Source organism: Hylaeus anthracinus, unplaced genomic scaffold, assembly GCF_026225885.1.
Source record: "Hylaeus anthracinus isolate JK02 unplaced genomic scaffold, UHH_iyHylAnth1.0_haploid 12000, whole genome shotgun sequence".
Lineage (NCBI taxonomy): Eukaryota > Metazoa > Arthropoda > Insecta > Hymenoptera > Colletidae > Hylaeus > Hylaeus anthracinus.
Genome location: NW_026534347.1, coordinates 4,019,273 through 4,039,731, shown reverse-complemented (window position 1 = coordinate 4,039,731; position 20,459 = coordinate 4,019,273). Strand labels below are relative to the sequence as shown.

Genomic DNA, 20,459 nt, shown 5'->3' with positions numbered 1-20,459 from the left:
GCTCTGAAACCGAATCGATTCGCCAGTTTACGGAAAAGAAAACTTTTATCACGTGCAATCGAATATTTTCATACGTAGATGAGCACAGTTTCTTATCTAGATACAAATTTCGTGCAACGAACAAGAGATGAACAACTTTTTATTCATTATTGATCGTATAAAGATTAGAATATTAATATAAAAAATGGTGTATTGTATCTCACATTCGACAAACAAAATTTATTTTAGTAATTATTCCATCGAATAAACGTAAATTGAGCTTTGTGTATTCTATATACAGAATAAGTGAACCGTGTCTTTCGTATCAACATCTAGTATTTGTGACGTACTAGACAACACTTTTGACAACACTTGTCGAAAGTGTTAATAATTTTGTGAGTATCTCTTGTCTTTTGCAGTATAAAGAAATAATATTTCGAACGAAAGACCTTCACCATGAATCGAGACGTTGAACGAATCGGACGTTCCTGATTTTTTGGCAACCGATCAGCCGCTGTTACATCCTCATTTTTGCATATAGTAGCTCACACTCGGCATCGTCCAACATTCCTACCTTTCTACTTCTATTCGTAACATACGATGTGCAAATGGACGATAATATAGTTTTATTGCCTTTTCTATAGTAATTCTATAAAATACCTCAAGTTCGCCTGCTTTACTTTCTCATATCGTAAAATCAGAATATGAATGTGCAATTTCTTTCGTAAAGTATAGCTTAAACTACGAATCAGTTATGTTACTATTTTATACGTTTAAGGTTCTTGTTTCTGTTGAGCTCATGTTTAAAAATAATATTTTTACAATCAATATAAGCAGTCTTCATGTGTACTATAACTGGTTTTAATGCAAAATATAATACAAAAAGACGTTAAATGTCAACGAGGCATTAACAGGATTATTTTTTATGAATAAATTTATGTCTACCAGCGTATAAACATGCATGCCTTTATATACAACGGTTACTCATGAGTCAAAGGATAAATTAACATAAAAATATGATGCAAATTAAGATGATTTTGCACGGTTAACATAATAGTTTTCTTGTACAGAATGGAAAACTCCATCAATCACAATATGTATATAATCATGGAGTTACTGTAAAAGAAAATAATCAATTGCATTTTCTAATTGCCCGCAGACATATCGATGCATAGTAATAACGTAGGGTAATGGAATATCTGTTATCATTTAATTTTAACGTATGAAAAAATATTTTTAACACAAGATTACCGTAGATACATTTAAACGTGAAAAAGTACAGCGGAATTCTTAGCTTGTACAGAATAATAATCCTACATTAAAATATCACGATTTTTATGAGTCGTTTAAACGAATTTGACCCCTTTGTGTTTATTAATCTTTAACAAGCAGTCAAACATTGAAGTTTGACAACAAGAATAATCACTTACGAATTCTTTGTTCCTTTTCCAAGATTGCTCACGTGTCGATAATAATTACTACAAAATCATTGCATGTCCTGCTTACGAATTGAATGTCTCGGTGCTTGTTCCCATCTTACAAGTAATTAAAAGCGCTGAATTTCGACAACAGGACTAGTGATTCAAATCTAGTTAAGAACTTTAGTTGCCGGTGCTTGAGAAATCGCAACAAAATAAATGAATCATCTAACAAGATTACTCATGTTCTGAAAACAATTATTACAAAATCATTTCGCATGCCGCTTACGAATTTTCTGGCACGAAGCACGCGTTTGTCTTCGCATGCTTGGTACAACAATCGTATTTACGGCAAATGGTAACCTAAATTGCATCGGCATGCATGCACATACCAGGTTGAGCGTTACAATCGAAACAGAATTCAAGCGAACGCCGACTAACAAACGATCTGCGCTAGGGCATTCGTGTAGGAACAACTCGAGGCCCACAACGCGTCGCAATGAATCTGTCGACTAACCGAGACCTTCGACCGCAAGGTTCAATGGAGGCTATCGATCGTAAAAGAGCAGTCCTTCAGCAAATCCTAAAGCGGAATTCACTGTCACCTTGAAAACTAGCTTTTCATTTGAATTCAACAATTTAACTGCAGTGCACATACACGCAATACTTTTTGTTGGTTTCAAAGAGACATCGAGACTTCTTCAAACAACTATGTACAATGGGTGTAGAATGTATTCGTACACCGATCAATTTCCCAAAAAACTTTTGTGCGAAATTGTAGTTTCTTAACTTCTTTTTGTATAATCAATGATATTTTACATATTCTCGGAATCTCTAAGACAGATATAGTCCAAACAACATTTACTAGTTAATATAATTTGTGAAATTAACAAAAACATGCGAAAGTGGGTAAAAGTATAGAAACAATAAGTATTTGGACGATTCTTATGGCGAACCATTTACAGGAGAGAAAGATACAAATAATTTTATTCTCTTTCACTCACCTTGTTCTCTTGCAATTTATTTAATCGATCTACCTGTTGCGAAAATGAAAAAGACCATGGCTGCCATTCAGAAATAAGAAAATTATTCAGTGTATAACATACTTTTGCTGGTGCACGTGTGCAAGATAGTGTGCTACTAATAAGTGCGATGTCGACTTGAAGATCAAATGAGAATGTGTGAGGTCGAATGTGAATTTAGACGTACGATTTGTTGAAGTCGAAATAAAACGTTTAGACTGATCAAGGCTGCGAGGTGGGTCCTCCCACTACAAAGTTTGACTACCCCACCTATGCCTCGTTACTTCGTGCCAACATGCTGGCACGCGACGTTCCTAGCATGATTCAGAGTGGGGGAAGTGGCCTTGAGCGACCAGTTGATTTCATTCCAATTATAGTACATGCTGTGAAGAGTGCAGTCTGGCACAATACGTTTTTAGAGCGTCAATGAGTATTAGTTTTGTTCGAGTGAAACTAAAGGGGGAGTGAATTGACTACGGAAAGCTGACGTTAGAGAGATCAGTATAAACAATAACGGTTAGGATCCAAAGAGTTAGAATTAGAAATTAAGAAAGAATTATTAAGATTACTTATAGTATGTTTTACATTACACCTACTTTTAAAGGTAATTCGAATTTCTATCTTTTTTATCGGTATTTATTATTATTTATACGTTCAGTTTTATACGTCAGCATCGCTTTAATTCAACGTGGTATTACTGAGCCGTTATCGATCAATAATTAGACGATTTCAATTGATAGGGGGACCATCAATGGCTCGAGCTTAGGAACCAGGTCACGAAGACTCGAATTTCCATAATGCCGAATCAAACGAGCAGTTGCGTTAACAATGCTCCATCGTTGCGCAATTCTGCAAAATGTTTGTTGTTCTTATTCAGTTAATTATTGGAAATGGCGCGATTATTACGGACATTTCGCTAAAATTGTAACTTTTGTATGTCGCGTTACTTCCTGATTGTTCGCCATGCTTTTTCCCTGTTGAAATAGCGTACGCCGACGGCGACTCATGCTGTTCGCTAGGCATTCACTGATTCAGGAATCTCCTCGAGGCGCAGATAATGATCGGCATAAGCCACAAAGTAACCGAGTTTAGACGTTTCGATCCTATTTTCTGCGTGCTCGACTTCGTCAGCAAACATCATCAAACAGGAAAGGATCTTCTCTATGGAGATGAATGGTGAAAGGCTTCCAAATCGATCCTTCCTTTGCACTGGCTACAGACCGCAGGACTCGTACTCGTGATCTCTCTTAGGCGAACAATTCAACTTATCCGCATGTTTCCAAACTGGATGTTCTATACTTTGTGGTAACTCTGGATATGGTATTTGGTGAAGGTATTGTATCGTTCGGTCGTACTTTAAATGTAGTCTAACATCGATAGATTACGGTTAGACTGCGAAGTAAATTGCTAGGTTCACGTAAGTTGCTAAGGTTTACTCTCATCAATATCTTTATACAAGTGATTCCTTCGGAATGATACAGACTATTCACGCGGGAAGTATATATTAGATGGTGAAAATAGTCGAAAATGTAAAAATAAAAGGGGCGAAATGATATGTTCGATCAGTTTTTCTTAGAAATTATCACGTTTCTGGATACAGTGTAACGATTATTTGAAACATTTTTTAATATACTTTACAACTTAAGAATTATTGAGGCATGATTGAAAAGACACAAATTGAACTCCTGGTAACTTGACAACTGCAAATGATACAAACTAAGAGACAAATCATAACATTTTCAAGTTTCGATTCCATTCAGCCGATTTTACGGTATTAAACTGTACGACTATGAGCAATTTCAATTTTTTCACGCGGGTTATAAACTATCCCGCCACGTACAAAAAGCTAAATAAAAATTGGTAAATTTTTTAACTCTCCGAACCCCGAAGACTTAACGATGCGATTAGAGTAGAGAGTAAACAATATATACCATGATCCGTCGCGATGATCGGATTACCAGCGCGTTTCGAGCGCTCGGATTCCCGGAGATCGGCGTTTTCACGGTTAATTGCCGGAACAGAGAGCGTCGGTCTGCCGCTTGGCGTCGATTTTCTCGACGCTTTCGCGAGCACGGCACCTCGCGAGCAGCGGGAAAGCACCGTGTCTACTCTCGCCTTGACATGAATCGCGTGCGCCACGACGGATTAATTTCGTTCGGCGTAATTATATAATCGAAACGCGCCCGCGGATTTGCGATACCGCGGTTCCAACCGAGCGTGACGCGTTTTATCGAAACCACGGAGAGAGACCGACGCTAGCCGCGTCCCACGTGGCCGAAACCCGTGGGAGAAACCCGCAACGCTGCTGCGTCTGTCAATCTTTCTCGTATGCGTTCAACGGCAGCCTGTCACGCGTTAACAGCCGTTGATTTCAATGCAGCCGGCTGAATGTTGCAAAACGCTAGAACCATCTATCCAGCGTACAAAGTGTAAGTTCGCTTGAATCCACCTCGTGGCTTTCACAACCTGAGTTGTGATACGTTTCCATAGAAAGTACGTGCGAACAACTTGTATGCAGCGCATTATGCCTTTGCAGGGTTCATCAGAAAATGGAATTTTTAGGAACTACTGTCAAATGGGGGTTACTTGCGACACTTTGTTGTCTTTATTCGATTTTCTGGGTTTAGAGAGTAGGTATTGTTGTTATTTATTTTTTTGTAAGAAAGAGTAACGAGAAGAATTTGGTTACTTCCAAACTATTTTTAATCATTTTTGGTTACGATAAGAGAGAAAGATTCAGAGAAAATGGTCACTTATAAATACTAAATTGATTACACATAATTTTGTTACTTATGATACTATGAGTGTACATTATGTTCTTTGAAAAAGGACATTTCGAAAAATTTGAACATAACTGACTTACCTACAAGGTGATTACAGAAATTAAACTAAGCTGTAATCCCTTTCTACACAAAGACGTCAAAAACGATCACCGAGTTATATCGCGTTATTTTCTGAATTCCATAATAAGGATTCAGGAATATACTTGGCTGAAATATTCGAGAACGTGAAAACATATTTTTCGGCATTTCCGGTCGTGCATCGTGGTTATACTTCATAACATGGCACCGCGACGGTGCCGTGTCCTCTGACTCATATTGTTTTCTCAATAAATTTGTCACGTCGCTACAAATCGTGTTATATAAACCCGTATCGCGTCGCATACGATGCGTTTGCGCGCGGATCACGCTTTGACGTGTATCTTATGCATTATTCCGGCACACCAAGTGCCTCGACGTGCACATAACTTTGTTGATCGCGTGCTACCAATTATCTATCTATACATGTATCTAATAAAATGGGAAACATTTTGTGACAGCTGCATTGCTCTGATCAAATATCTTGAAGTGGAGAAATTGATTTGAAACAACTTTTTCCTTAGCGAAAATGACACGCGAACCACACCTTTCAAGGACCTCCAAGGTTTTATGATTCCTGATTAATTAGAAAAAATATGTTAAAATTAATTAAATAAAATATTTGTTCACTATACCTTTTAACAAACGTACTACAGTATTCGATAACAAAATTCAGTTAAGGTTTTGGTCTTTCACTACAGATTATTTAATTCTATATTCAAATTCTACCTTTTATACAAGTAACAAATAAAAAATTGTTTATCACTTATTCGTTAATCGAAATTTATATCTGAAGAATTTCGTCCATCTCTGCTGGCGACTCCAAGTCGACAAGCTATCGATTCATGAAAATACACGTTTCGGTGATCGTTGGGGCACGAATGATTCGATTTAACGCGTTCCTGTCGTCGACACGATACGAAACTGGGTTTATTTTCGGTTTAATCGTCTTCTACGAAGAGTCAGCGATCGAAAGGAAGAGATTCGAGACGACGGTTCTCTGTCGAGATTCCGTCGTTGAAAGTGGGTCGCGGCCTCGATTCCGCTCCGATGATACCCATCCATCAATCGAAACTCCGCTTGCCTCCCTCTTTTCACGCCGTTGCAAATAAACTATCGCTGACTCGGTCCTCCCTGTTCACTGTTTTCTATGTATGTACTTCGTTTTCTTCTTTCTCCACGTCGAGTACCGCAAATATTGATAAGCTCCGACAACGTTAACTCTCTTAATTCGAGCCACGTTGAGCTGCGATCGTGGAAACTGTCGAGATCATTTACGAGACAAATATAATATACCGAGGATATGTTTTTCTTATCTACGTAGAAATTTTGAATAAAGAATAAGTAATGTTTCATTTGTTATTGATTAATTAAAATTAACCTGAGAATTATAGTATCTCACATTGAACGAATAAAAACTTCTCCGAGTAATTGATCAATCGAATAAGCGTCGTGAATGAATCGCTGCAGGTAGTCTTTTTATGTCACGTATCTTTCGAATTTTCCCTCCTTTTTCTACTATGATATACATTATTTTGAATTCAATAGGTTTGAGCTCCAGCCGAGTCTCTACCTGCCACAACATTGTCCAGAGTTCATAATGTTATCCTAAATTTATTGTATGCCTATCGTGCAAATGCTCCAAAGGAAACATACAGCGAAACATCGATAATCCGTAGCGTCGTAGTACTACGGATCGGTTTTCGCGATGAAAGAAATTGCAATCGAAGTGACACGCTTGAAAAGTTATATAACACTGTCGCAGTATCGCGGCAATCTCATTATGAAAACCAAATGATTCCAGCTGTATTTTCATGCTCAAATATAAAGCGCTACGAGAGCACGTTTCGTGGTAACAACTCTTTTCATATACCGCATGATATTTTCGTACGACTGCAAATCAACTGCCCACTTGTTCAAACTGCATACAACACGCCTGTTACCATTCGCAAAAATCTTTCTTTCAATCGATATTTAGGGGAACATTATGTAACGATACATCTGGTGACGCTGGTTTCGAATATTTTTCTAATAAACGGTAAGTTCCTCAATTTCTTTTCTTTTTTTTTTTTAATTCTTAAACTTCTGAAGCTGATTCGAATCAGCGGTAGAAACTGTAAAAGATTATTCATTTAATCTTGATATGTAATAAAGAATTATGACTGTATAGTTTCAGATAAAATCGTATGAATTATATTATAATAGATATTGGTATAAAGTTTATTAGTCTTTCATAGTCTCGTAAATTATTTGTATAAAAATTGAACGTAATACAAATTTCATGATGAAGCTTACTATGACAGAATTTAACTTTCTTGACTTTCGTGGTTCTTTCCTTTCGACAAATACTGCAATCAAATCTACAGATACTACAATCACTATCAGACTATCGAACATGGAAAAGAAAAATACAATTGTTCATTTTATCTGATCCTACATTCTTCGAACATGAAAAGAGGTATGTTTAACTCGGCATTGATATAGCGAATACTGATTATAACGGGGAAACTTGGCCGTTCCCCTGGTGCTCGTTATAACGTAGTTCGACTGTACAATATAATTACATTTCCATTTAAGCATGTCACATTCACTAATTATACTAATTTCAAAACGAAGAGAAACGATAACAGCGATAGACCTCACATTAAAGCACAGTTCTCGTTTATTGAGCGATAAAATCAGCCATGTTCAAGAACGTGTATTTTGAAAACAAATTATCACAGAAAATTCAAATTTATCATTATTTAAGATTTAAACTATGGATAAGATTTGATTAGATTTTGAGCGAAATCGATCCATAGTTCCGTAATTTTTAAAACTTTAAACGTATATATATCAATTCGACTAATAATAAATATATTATTTATCTTCTCTAATAATGAAAAATACTAATAAAATGTTAATTCAATAATAATTTAAACACAAACTCTCAAATGTAATTTCGTAATTTTTAATTTATTTTAACAAATAAAGTTACCCACTAGAATAATTACGTCTAGTGCCTCTGGTATAATTGCCACTAGAATAAACAAAATTTATGTTACGAACCTGCGAATCAGAGGAACCTCGAAGGAGTCGATCACAGATTGAAACGTCGATAGAAAGATTAATATTTCTAAACGAGAAGGCACACGCGAAATTTGCGAATCTTCGTTTCCATCGGTGGCTGGTCGACCTCCGGCTGATCGTGGCCCTGACACGATGTCGTTCTCGTTGCTCTCTTTGCGAATCACTTGAACACCACGAATGCGTCCTTGGTCTCTCGTTCTCGCGCTCTTTAGAATTCGCGGCCACGTCCTCCCGCCGCCTTTCCAACCGAGATAAAGGTAAGAAGGAGCAAAAGCGTGCCGAGTTTGGCAGGGATCCATACGTGCGACGAACTCGAGAAAGCGTCACGGCGAGGCGGGAAAGTCACCGCTCAGGATTCGCGGTACGTTGTTCTTCGAAGGAGCATCGAGACAATGCTACCCGGAGGACGAAATTAACATCGTGCCCGTCACGAAGCCGCTTATTCTCGACAATGCAAGCTGCTCCGTCTCTTAACTCACCCTGACCTAGCTTCCGTCGACAGAAATGCATATCGTTTCCAAGCATTTGAAACGGAACACCCGCGCGATGCGTTACCAGTAAACGTTGAATTCGTCTGATTGTTCTCCGGCATTCTATTTCTTCTGAAATGGCGATGTTTGCTCAAGAACTGGCCCCATGCGTAGAGAACCGAGGCTGAATCGTGCTTCGCGTCTTCCACAGAAGTTCTGAAACCACTTGAACGAGCGTGGAACACGACCATCGCCATTAGCTGCAGCAATCAATAAATTTTCCATCGTCAACCGATAACGAACGTGTTATTCACATTGGGAATTATACATGTCATGAATTCGTTTCCCGAACAAAGAAACATAAAGAAGGAAGAGCTACGGTAAACAATTCGCTTGGATCAATTCAATTTGAATAAATCAATCGAGAGTGAAATAATTCCATTGAATTTGTCTCAAAATATATACATACCTCCACTATTATGGCTTCCTTCGATCACATTCGAAATTACTCGAAAAATTGATTAAAGCGAAATCAAGGAAATCGAAATCGAGTCGAGGACCGTGTAACGTGGAAGGAAAGTTTAGTTCCTGGCCAAAGAGGCGAAATTAAAATTACCGTAACTGGCTCGAGGGGCCAGGTGGACGGTGCAGGTGCAGGCGAAGCAAAGAAGCGTTCAGTCCGCGTGTGTGCAGATGGTCCATTCTCGAGTTACGCCCGATTCGTTTTTGCTTCTTTAAATTTAGTTTCTGCGTCGACGGTGTTACGTAATTTTCATATTCCCGGCTGCATCGCGATACGGAGTGTCCGGTATGGCCATACGATGTTCGTGGCAGCCATTAGCCGCGTCCCGTATCGCGGGAATAAATTAATAGTGTCTTATATATCGTTTAGTTTGATTCACTGTGCGCGAAATATCCGCGGAAAGCTGCTTTTATATATACTGGCATATTTCTAACTTGACACACGACTCAAAATAATGTCTACACATTTTTCCGTAGATTTAACTTGATTCGAGTTTATTACACTAATAACTTTTTAGAATCCTGCTTGCACGCGCTATCGGCTTCAAAACAAATCAGTCTGAGACAGTTTATATTGCCATTTATTGACTGAGGATTTTATGTACCGTGATGCGTGGTAACACGGGAAGCTTAAAGAAAATATATGCAGAATGTGATAGAGTGACGCAACAATATTAATGTTTCACTATGCGCACTTTATGTGCTTTTGAGAAAGAGGAGAAGAATATAATTAAATCAGAAACCAACAATGTAAATAATGTGTGATTTTAGAGTCATGCGAGGTCAGAAAGGATTAAGGGTTATTTTTTGAAATCAGTACATAAATCATTTCGCGACAAATTCTGCGATCGTACAATTGATACTTTTACAGTCACGAACTTTTTTCATTTCATTTCGAACGCTGCGATTGCTTTGATAGAGAGACTTGTAAATTACGCGTAGCAACTTCGCGACCACCTACACGACCAATAAAGTTAGAAACATTGCGCCAGAAATTCAGTTCTCTTCTGCGAAATATAAATCTGAGCGGATTTTGTTGACTCGTACTTCTGTCCTCGATGCGGTAATGCTACGCTGAAATCTTCCTTCACCGAGCACCCACTGACAGATGGTCGCCTCGTATTTTCTCACGATGGTACTACGCGATCGCGATGCGTCGTCTCTTTCTGATACCGTTGGTAAACGATTACCAAGAACAATGACGCGTAGCCGCGATAACACGTAAGCTACGGTTTCGTGACTAATCGTCCTTGCCGAGATCGTCCTTTTTATCTTCGTCATCGTAGATTACGTTTTACGGAGAAAATCCCGCGGATAGTATCTACTAATGAAAGTCAGCCGCGATTAGCTGCGTGCTGCAGCTTCAGGGTGTATTAACACCTTGGCTTCGCATGATGCAGATATGAGTCATTGAGATCTTCATGTATGTATAGGGTGTTAAAGAAAAAGGGTTCAGAACTTTCAAAGCAAATAGTACACGTTAAATGGAGGATAGAAAATCCTAGTAAATATAGGTTGAAAAAATAATATTTTCAAAATGATAAAAATCCTCACTTCTGAAAGTCAATCGTGAAAAAAAAAAAATAATGGATTCAACGCTTGAACATTATTTCAGATCGTTGTTGGAGAATGTTGTTAGTAAGATCATGTACATTTTGATATGTTATTGCGAGAAGAATACCTGTGTATCTTCTAATTATAAAGATGAAAGTCATTAGTAATTAAATATTACATTTTATCCCTTACTTCAATATTTCTATGAAAACTATAAATTATTGAAAAAGTTGTACCAGTTGTTTTCCAATGTAACGTAATTGAAAGAAAAGTGTTATGCAGGGATTTACAGTAGACTGAAGTGAACAATCTACTAGGAAATTGGAGATCACCAGCAATAATTGTGACGAAGCTTGATCATCTTAAAAGATGCATGTATTACAATAATATAAATACCACGTTCTGTATAAAATAACATAACAATATTTCGTGCCTTAAAATATTGACCAAAATTTCTACTTGTATTATAAAATCGTAATAACTATAACTGAAACAATCCACTTCTAAATGGACTCTTTTTTTGTTCTGAATTATGTATATTTAAATTCATTAACATTTAGCGAGACACTTCTAAATGAACAAAATTTCTCAGAGAACTAGAGGATAAGGGAACGCTAATATAACAGGATAAGATTGAACGAATAGACCAATGCAGAATACAAAAATGTTAATGGGAACATTGTATAACTCTTAGACAATGACAAATCAATCATTAGTAACCATGCAACTACCAGAGCGCGCAATATTGCCAGCAATTATAAGTCTCAGTGCCTAGATTTTTTCCACCATTTCGTTTCAAAAGGCAGTTACAAACTCGCGTCGAATGAGTCACCGCAGTTTTTCTCTCCCTTTTAAGTACAAATCGTTATCGTAAATTGCCATCGCGCGATGCTCATTTTCCCCTCGGTTACGAATCAACGTTACAGTCATCATTTTGCAACGCATAGAGTGCAGGTGTTTCGCTTAGAAAATAATTTAGTATAGGTTCGTTAAAATTAGTTGGTCAAATATCAGCTAGTTGAATACCGTGAATATTACAACGAAAACTTTATATTATCGCGCAATTCAACATAATGCGTATTGTAATTGTTCAGAATACAAATGCTGTAATACAGGAATGAAAGAAGATCTCACCCCGAATAACATCGACATTTATGATAATTAATTTAATGCCTAGAAGAGTTGCGGTAATTATAAAATCAAAAGGAAATCCCACCAAGTATTAATTATTTACAAGTTAATGTAAATATTGTTTCTCTTTTTTTTTAATGAAGTTTTAAAAATTTCTATTCAAGCAAATTCTTTCTATTGTATCTATTCTAGACATTTCCAAGAATATGCAGAATATCATTGTTTATAAAAGAAAAAAGTTAACAAATTATAGAGTTCACATAGTTTTTTTTTTTTTTTTTGGAAATTGCTCGGTGTACGAATATTTTCTACACCCACTGTAGGTTAAACTTCCGGAAAATTCGAGATGTTCCTCGGAAAAGCGTCCGTTTCGAGATGGAATCGGAACCCGTGTGGGAAAGCATATCTGGCGGCACGTGCCGCGTTCAGTTGGAGCGAACGTGTTACGCGACGCGCTAGATTTCCCGTGGCGAGTGCGCGCGAGAGTTCGGTTCGGTTCGGCTCGGTTCGCTAGATCCCAGTGAAGTCTTTGTGTTCTCGGTACATGCACCGTGTCCCACCGAGCGGGTCCGCCACGGCCGCGGCGTTCGGAATAATCTTGGGCTCTCACTCGGCTATCCCCGAGCCTCTTTCTCTCTGTCTCCCCCGAAGCGTTATATAAGAACCGACTCAGACTGGCCGTGAACTTACCGACGTCGTCGTCTTCGCGTTCGAACGCAGCCGCCTCCCTTTCTACGCGGAGGCGCCCGTTCGGTGCACTCGGCATGCAGCGAAGAGGGAGAAGACGGAATGCGATCGATTCAGTTATTCTTTCCAGCGGGATCGAGGGAATCGCTTTACCTGCCCGGTGCAGGCTCGCTTTATCTGCCCGGAGCACACGGGGTCCTTGGAATGCGTTCCTACCACGGTGCATTGCGCGCGCTTTGGAGCAGTTTCTTCGGTATTCGGTTTTTGTTTTTTTGGAGGGAAGTAGGTAATTAACGAGAGAAGTGTCAAGAAAATCAATTTGACTTTTAAATACTTCGAGTTTCTTATTGAAACTAGTATTAACAATGTTTTTACCGAAATGTTGGGTCTTTTATTGAGATAGAAAACTAATTATACTGATCTGGCCCCTTCCGAATAATGTTAAATATATAGTAAACGGTTTTGCAATTTGGGATACCTCCAAGACTTCATTTTTTATTCAATCAAAGATGGTATCGAATAAATATTTCCAATTTTATATAAAAGTGCACATGATTAGTATTGATCGTGACAGGTGATGTCATTTAACACATTTCGAGTTAGGTAGGTTAAACTATCCCATCTTTAGCTTGGCTTTTCATACATGTTGGTTTATTTTGTAATCCATCTCAAAAAGTTGAAATCACTCATAGTCGTGTACGTTAAATAAATGAAAAGAGAAATTTATTATCTTTCGTAGGGGTAAATATTCTTTTTCCTGAAAAATTTATTATGAGCAAGTAAATAATTTTGGAGCTGAATAAGGAATAAAATGCAGTTTGAGTTTTATTTTTATTTTAAATCGCGTGTCTCGAAAAATTAAGTGTCCATCACGACAACGGCGACAGGCGTGCTTTCTTATAAACCAAAATCTTAAAAGTAAATCCTTTGAATGTAATACCTATGCGTTCATCGCTTGTAGTTATACGACTAATCGTTTTTTGGGAACGTGTGGTTTGGAAACAAATGGTATATGTGTATATTTTTTGCAGAGGATATTGACACTATTATTCAGTTGTTGGTTTACGTAGTTTTACGTAATAAGCTGCTAGCAAACTTGACTAATCTTTAACATGCAAAACTATGTAAAAATAACGTTACGAAACACACTCCAAACCTATTCTAATTTTCGCATTAATTTTCTGATTGCGTAACAGTTTGAATATAATTTTGAAGCACTTAGAATAGAACTTGAAACGTGTTATCTAATGTCAAAAACAAGAATATGGAGGTAACCGAATATTTGAACTTGGTTAAAGTTTACGGTACTATTATTCCCAGCGGTTCGCATAAATAATGAAAATACTGAACAAAACATTCACTGTATCCAAAATCTATATTCCTTGAGATACTATTTTGAACCGATTCAAACGGAGTACTTCTTTAAACATACAATTGTTTCCAATTAAAACAAATATAATTAAATATTCCTTACAAATATTTTATAAACTCAATAAGCAGTCTTATCTATTGTTCAAGTTTTCTTTGAACGTATATTTGCTGAAATTCTTTATAAAACTTGCAATAATAACAAGACGGTACGAATTCCTAGAAGTTGAAACTATCTTCCTTCGAAGACTTGAAACGAATATCAGTCAGAACAAACGAGACCATCGATATTTGAAATTAAAATTAACTTAAAATGAATTTCAGTCTCGCAACGAGGAAAACATGCCCAATTCCTGTACAATCGTGTTGCGAAAAATATGCTTAACTAGTTGACACGTTTCGTCCAAAATATGTTTTCGAAAACACCAGGTGATTCAGAGAAACCGCCGAAAAGGAAAAATAGTCTGCACGACAAAAACTCGACCGCTACATAAACTCAAGGAAAGAGGTACGAGGCCTTCTTGCCTTTTTTACGAACGAGACAAAGAGGATCGACCGTATTCACGGTCGATGTTGTTCATAAAAACCAGAAACGCAGCAAAAAACTTTCTTTGACTGACAGATAAAAACGGATAACATTATCAGACGAGTTCGAGCGTAGTAAATATGAACATTTGAATGGAATACCATTCGCGTAGCAGAGCCTATTTTTTGTCCAATTTAAAGAATCCGGATTACCGTTGTAGTTCGTTGACAGCTGACGCGTTTCAAACTTCTCGCTTATTAGACGACGATAAAATTTAATCGTTCGTAACCGAGGCTACGTTTTTCTATCATTGAAATCGGTACATGCAAATTAATTCGATCTTCTGCGGTTCGTAATGTTATCCGGATTCGTTGTTTCGTAATGATCTTTATGTAACTACTTTGTAATCCCCGACGAGAATTTCGTAGCTCGATCGAACTTTCCTGTTCGCGAATCGAATCTCGCCGTACACCTTGTTACATTGAAAAACAAAAAGGAAAGCATAACGAGTTCTACTTTCCTAAGAAAATACAAACCGCCCTTTAAATAGCGTTGGAGCGATCTTTCTAAACCGGTGGTTCTTAATCTTTTTAACCTCACAGCACAGGTTCCGAATCCTGAATAATTATACCAACAAGAATTCTATATTCTCCTCTTAAGACACAAATACGACAAAAAGAAAGATTCAACTCCAAACGAGCAGAAGTTTAAATATAAATATGATCGAAATGATTCGAGTATGTATTATTCGAATATAATATAGTAAAGAATAAACATACATCTAAAATGCAAGATTTTCAAATCGATAATAGATGAAAGCGACATTCGTACCGATGCTTGTTTCAAACTAAATTCAAAATGTGATAACGCTTTTAAAAACAATAAAAACCGATCCGCCGTCAAAAAATTGTTAAGAATAGCTGTATGAAAGAAACAAAAGTCCAGACGATCGCACACTTTTCCCCAAAGTACGCCGAGAAATCGGTAGCATCCCCGCCTGTTCGATGTCAGGCAACCGAACGTCAACATCGATTAGCAGTAAATAATACTTGAAACAAAGATCCTCGAATGCGCGCACAAACCCATGTCATGTCCGCGCAGACGTTTCGAGTTCCAGACACGCGATAAGAAAATAAGCGCGAATGTTCACTCACCGAGATGAACCGCGAGGTTGTACCTCTCGAGAGCCTGAGCCAGGTGGCCCTCCTTCATAAGGATGTCACCCTCGTGTCTAGCTCGACTGGCCTCCGCCTCGCGTGGCCACCACTTTTCCACGAGCCTCTGAACAAGCACGTTGGTCTCACCCACGGCGACGATCTTTTGTCCGCACACGCGACAGCTTTTGCCCAGCTCCACGCAATTCTTGCAACACGTATGACCGCAGTTCGTGGTCACCGGCTGGCAGAGAGTACCCTCGCAGAAAGGACACGCGAAGGACGTCTCGATTTTTCTTCTGGAGCTCGTAGACGCCGCAACGCCGGCCAGTTCCTCCAGGAGAGCATTGGCCAGATGCTTCAGTCTTTCGGTTGGCATGGTTCTTACCGCCAAACACCTCGAGTAAACCCCTATGGACTCCCTGATCCGTCCGCACTTGGCCAACGAGTCCCCGTAACCAATCAGCATCTCGAAACTGGCGCTCTGGTGCTTTAAACTTCGTTCGTACATCTCGACGGCCAGCCGATAGTTGCGCGAGGCGAACGCTTCTTGCGCTAACTCGGTCATCTTTGCTGATAAACAGTAGCCACCCCTCGACGAAGTTCCCCTTCCGAGCCTGGTTTGGCTCCGATATTTACGCGCTCACGTCGATCGCGGGGTAAACCGCGAGACAGAATCCACCTGTCAACTGTTTTCGAGACATCGACGCGGCGCGCATTTTATTTCATTGGTTATTTAAAAAGAAAAAATAAATAAATAAGAAAAGAGAAGAGAAACGGTACACTTTTGGAACATTTGAACAGAAAACAACTGGCGATCGTATCGATTCCTTTTCTCCTCCGTGTAGCCACGTCCCGATGAGAGGAAAACACTTCACTGCGATACGAGAACGTCGGCCGCGAGCTTTTTATCCGAAGCTTCGGGTTCGATAAGTAGATTCGTCGAACACGTTTGACAGTTGGCCGGCCACGCGGTAAGTAGAATTCACGGCGAACAGCAGCACGCCAGACACAGCTGCTATGCACAGCACGACGGCGCACTGACGACTGCCGCCTCGGTTGTCACCGCTCGCTCGGGCCACTGTCAGAAACGTAAACCAACCGGGCAGCGAGCGGGGTTGCGATGGAGGTGGTGGTGGCGACGGCGTCGGTACAACCGTGGTGGCAAGCCAAACGGCGACGGCAGCGCCGCGCGACGGTACACACACCTTCGACTTCTCGCTGCGTCTACTTCGCCAACTGTTTCATGATACCACGGACTGTGACTGTGTCAACGATTCTACGTTCTACGTGTGCGACGGTACGACGGTATCAAGCCACACCCCCCGGTTACGTAGATTAACCGTGGAGTCATCCTGCCACGATGTAGATCCTCCCTTAACCCGATGTCTTTCCCCTGTCGACGTTATCAGGACACTCCTCTCCCTCAGATCATCCCCTCGGTCCACTTGGCGCCGTACCGTCCGAGTTTCGAGTAACGGTCCAGAAGTTTGGACGAATTCATTGTTTGTCGACGTTCTCCGTTATCCTGTCCAAAGATCAGCGTCGTCTTCTGTCCGTCGAGCGTCGCCGCAAGGCTGATCGATGAATGTTCATCGCGTTTTCCTTTGTTCCGCGGCGAACGGTACGTGTCCCGTTCATCTCGCGGATGACATACTCTCCGAGTATCAACAGGCTCGGCGGAGGGTATCGAGCGGCGTCGCCTGTCCGCGCGTCCTGACGCGAGCTACCCGCGCTTCTGGGGTAGCCAGCAGCTGAGCCGTCCTTGAAACGAAGAACGAAGCTACGCCGGGGGTAGCGGGCACGTAAACTTTCACGGAAAATTACGGTAAACAGGTTGCTGGCCGTGGCAAGCGACCAGATCAGCCGGCAGAGGGTCGGTGAATCGTTCAATCAGGACACTTGTTGTTGCCTCCCGTCGCGTTGTCTGTGCTCGATCGGTGGTTGATCCACTCGCCGAGTGGAATCGTCGAAGGGACGGGATTCCCCCTTCTTGAAACGCGGCAACGCACTGCCTTATCGTCGGGAACTCGCGGACGAAGCAACCGGGATGCGCGACCGTCTGGGAGCTTACATAAAGAGCTCGCGTCGGTGCACAAAACGTGGCGGGAGCGAGTCGAGTTTCGATTGGATCAATTATTCCACGGGCGAGCCTCGGGCTCTCCGGGCTCTAGGAATCTTACTGAGCATGAGCAGTAACGTTGCCTGCTCTACGTCGCGGTATTCCGTTTTACCCGGCATCGAGGGACCAGACCTGCGTGCGCTGCTTCCCTCGTCGTGTGCCATGCGTGAGCGAGTATGCATCGCCGGCAGCTGACTACGCAGACGCACTCTCTACGCACTTGTCTACTGGCCACGTTTGCGCGGTGCAGCCGATGCACTCTCGTGCCCACGAGAGCGCGTGTCCTACGGCAGGAGATGATGCCAGCACGCGTCAGATGTAACGCGCGCGCACGATATCGAGGGTTCATTCTACTTTGGACTGTGCGTGCTCGTCGACCTGTTTACCGACTATTTCAGAATGTCTGAATAGTTTCATCGTTGACGAAGATAAGTATGATACATGATCTGGAGAATGGAAAATGTTGTCTTTGCGTCTGTGGAAAATGGAACTGTTTACAAATTATTCGATCCCATTTGGATGTGGATTTAACCTTCTTGCACTCGGAGAGCGACTCTCAGTCGCCACTGGGTTTTACGCGGTGACTCAACCGACGACTGAGAGGCAGCAGAGTCTTCGTTGAACTTCGAAATGTTGATAACAATATCAGTCTATGAATAGATTTCTATGTTCCTTATAGATTCTTTTAGAAAGCGTAGAATGGTGCACGTTAAAACAGCGACGAGATCTTTTATTCCATATTTTATAACGTCTCCAGCCATTAGTTGACCTAACAGACACTTGTTACTGAAGTCTTTATTGATTTAATATGTTTGCAGACGTGTAAAGATAGATTTTTATAATAAAATCTCATGTATAATAATAGATTCGTGAATTATATTATTATACCTTTTGATGAAAAACCACAATGTTTATAATTAAAATCTTTTGTTTTTTATGTTGTAAAGAAACATAGAATATTCAAATAAAATATGTATTTCTTTATGTTCATTGATTTTATTTAATCTGTAAGAAGTACGACAAATACTCACAAAATCGTTTTTATTGCTAGTTTGCCCTAGGAAAAATGTTATCAAGCATAAAGAGCTAATGTATTGTAGTTTGTGTATATGTATATGTGTATATGTAAAGTTAAATTTTATAATTTTAATGTTGTTTTTTGATGATATGATTATTCTTTTCACTTGTGTCTCCGACAGTAAGTCCATTACGTCCTTACGTTTTGCTAAGCTTGTGAGTCCAGGAATATAACGTTAATAAATTATTCGTATTTTGGGATTCGCATCCTTTCCATAATGGGTTTTTTTTTTATATTCTGTTTAGCACATAATCACGATAAAATATTACCTCGTTGACGCTGAAACTTTTTTATGGACCTAATCAACATGTTTTTTTTAAGTATTACTCCTAAATATTTTGTTTATCAAGAAACTGGACTTACTTCGCTTTAATAACAAGCGAATTATAGCAATATAATTATTGGCTGTGCTTCTGTACATTTTTAACAAGAATTTCGAAGGTTTACGTTCTTTTTTTTTTTTTAAATTTCGCGTCCTAAATCATGAAAATTTTAGAAATTCCAAAAGTTTGTGCGTTTTAACGTTGAATAACTGAATTCAGCGTGGCCTCGCACATTTGGAATAATTAGATTTCCCTTTGTGCTCTGTTTATAGTCTTTGGAGTCGATTAGTGTCGTATACGTAATACGCCTGTGCCAAAATAAACAATCTACGTACGTACTTCTCTTTCTCTTCACTAGTTACGTAAAACAGCTCAGTATTGTCTATACAATAAAACATCTATTATCAGAATTAGTAGGGAGAAAAAACATTTCCGATAATCATTCCACAAAAATGAAAGCAAAAACTTTGTGATAGAAAAATATGACAGATATTTTCATCGAATGACATTCATTATATAAGAATGTACATTCTCGTTGAAGGGTGGCACGATAACGTAAAAATGAATCGTACGCGAGTGAAGCGAACTCTCGCAAACGTTTCGGTAAAAATATTCACGAAAAAGAAATACTAAAAAAATCGAACTAACTATGAATCACCTCAGTATTGATATTTAGCGTAACGTACAGCTTCAGTAAATGACAAAGATCGTCTGAAATATAATTAATGCATATCTTCATCATTTGTTCACCGTATATTTTACTTGAGAAAAATTTAATTTGTTCATTTATTCAAAGACTTTATTCAAAATATTAGAACATAGAATAAATACACGAGAATAATAAGTAAGAAAGACGATATCACATGTACAATTCCAAATTTATGATATTACACGGGTTCGATTTGTTTCTTCTAATAACAGATTTTCTTACAGTCGACGTTCTACGCAATTCTGCTGCATTACGGATGAGGAAAATAGAATACCAAAGCGATTATTTATTGCCATTCAACTTGCGAAGGACTGCAAGACTTTCTCAATTGCATTTTCTGATTATAATCGCTTGTAATACATCGAATAATCAAAGTTTTACTCGTAACGATAAAACACACGTCTCGAACGCCTACTTACTTATCGCATGATTAATTCCTTTATTAATTACTACGTCGCGCTATTACACG

General features: G+C 39.2%; 1 protein-coding gene across 1 annotated transcript in view; it reads right to left on the bottom strand.

The window, feature by feature from the left end:
- Positions 1–18,494, bottom strand: part of LOC128890074 (LON peptidase N-terminal domain and RING finger protein 3) — a 63,421-nt gene extending 44,927 nt beyond the window's left edge. The window contains exon 1 of the mRNA XM_054148269.1: positions 15,759–18,494. Coding sequence (XP_054004244.1) covers positions 15,759–16,326 — 568 coding nt within the window. The 5' untranslated portion in view covers positions 16,327–18,494. The remainder of the gene's footprint in view (positions 1–15,758) is intronic.
- Positions 18,495–20,459: the final 1,965 nt, after the last annotated feature.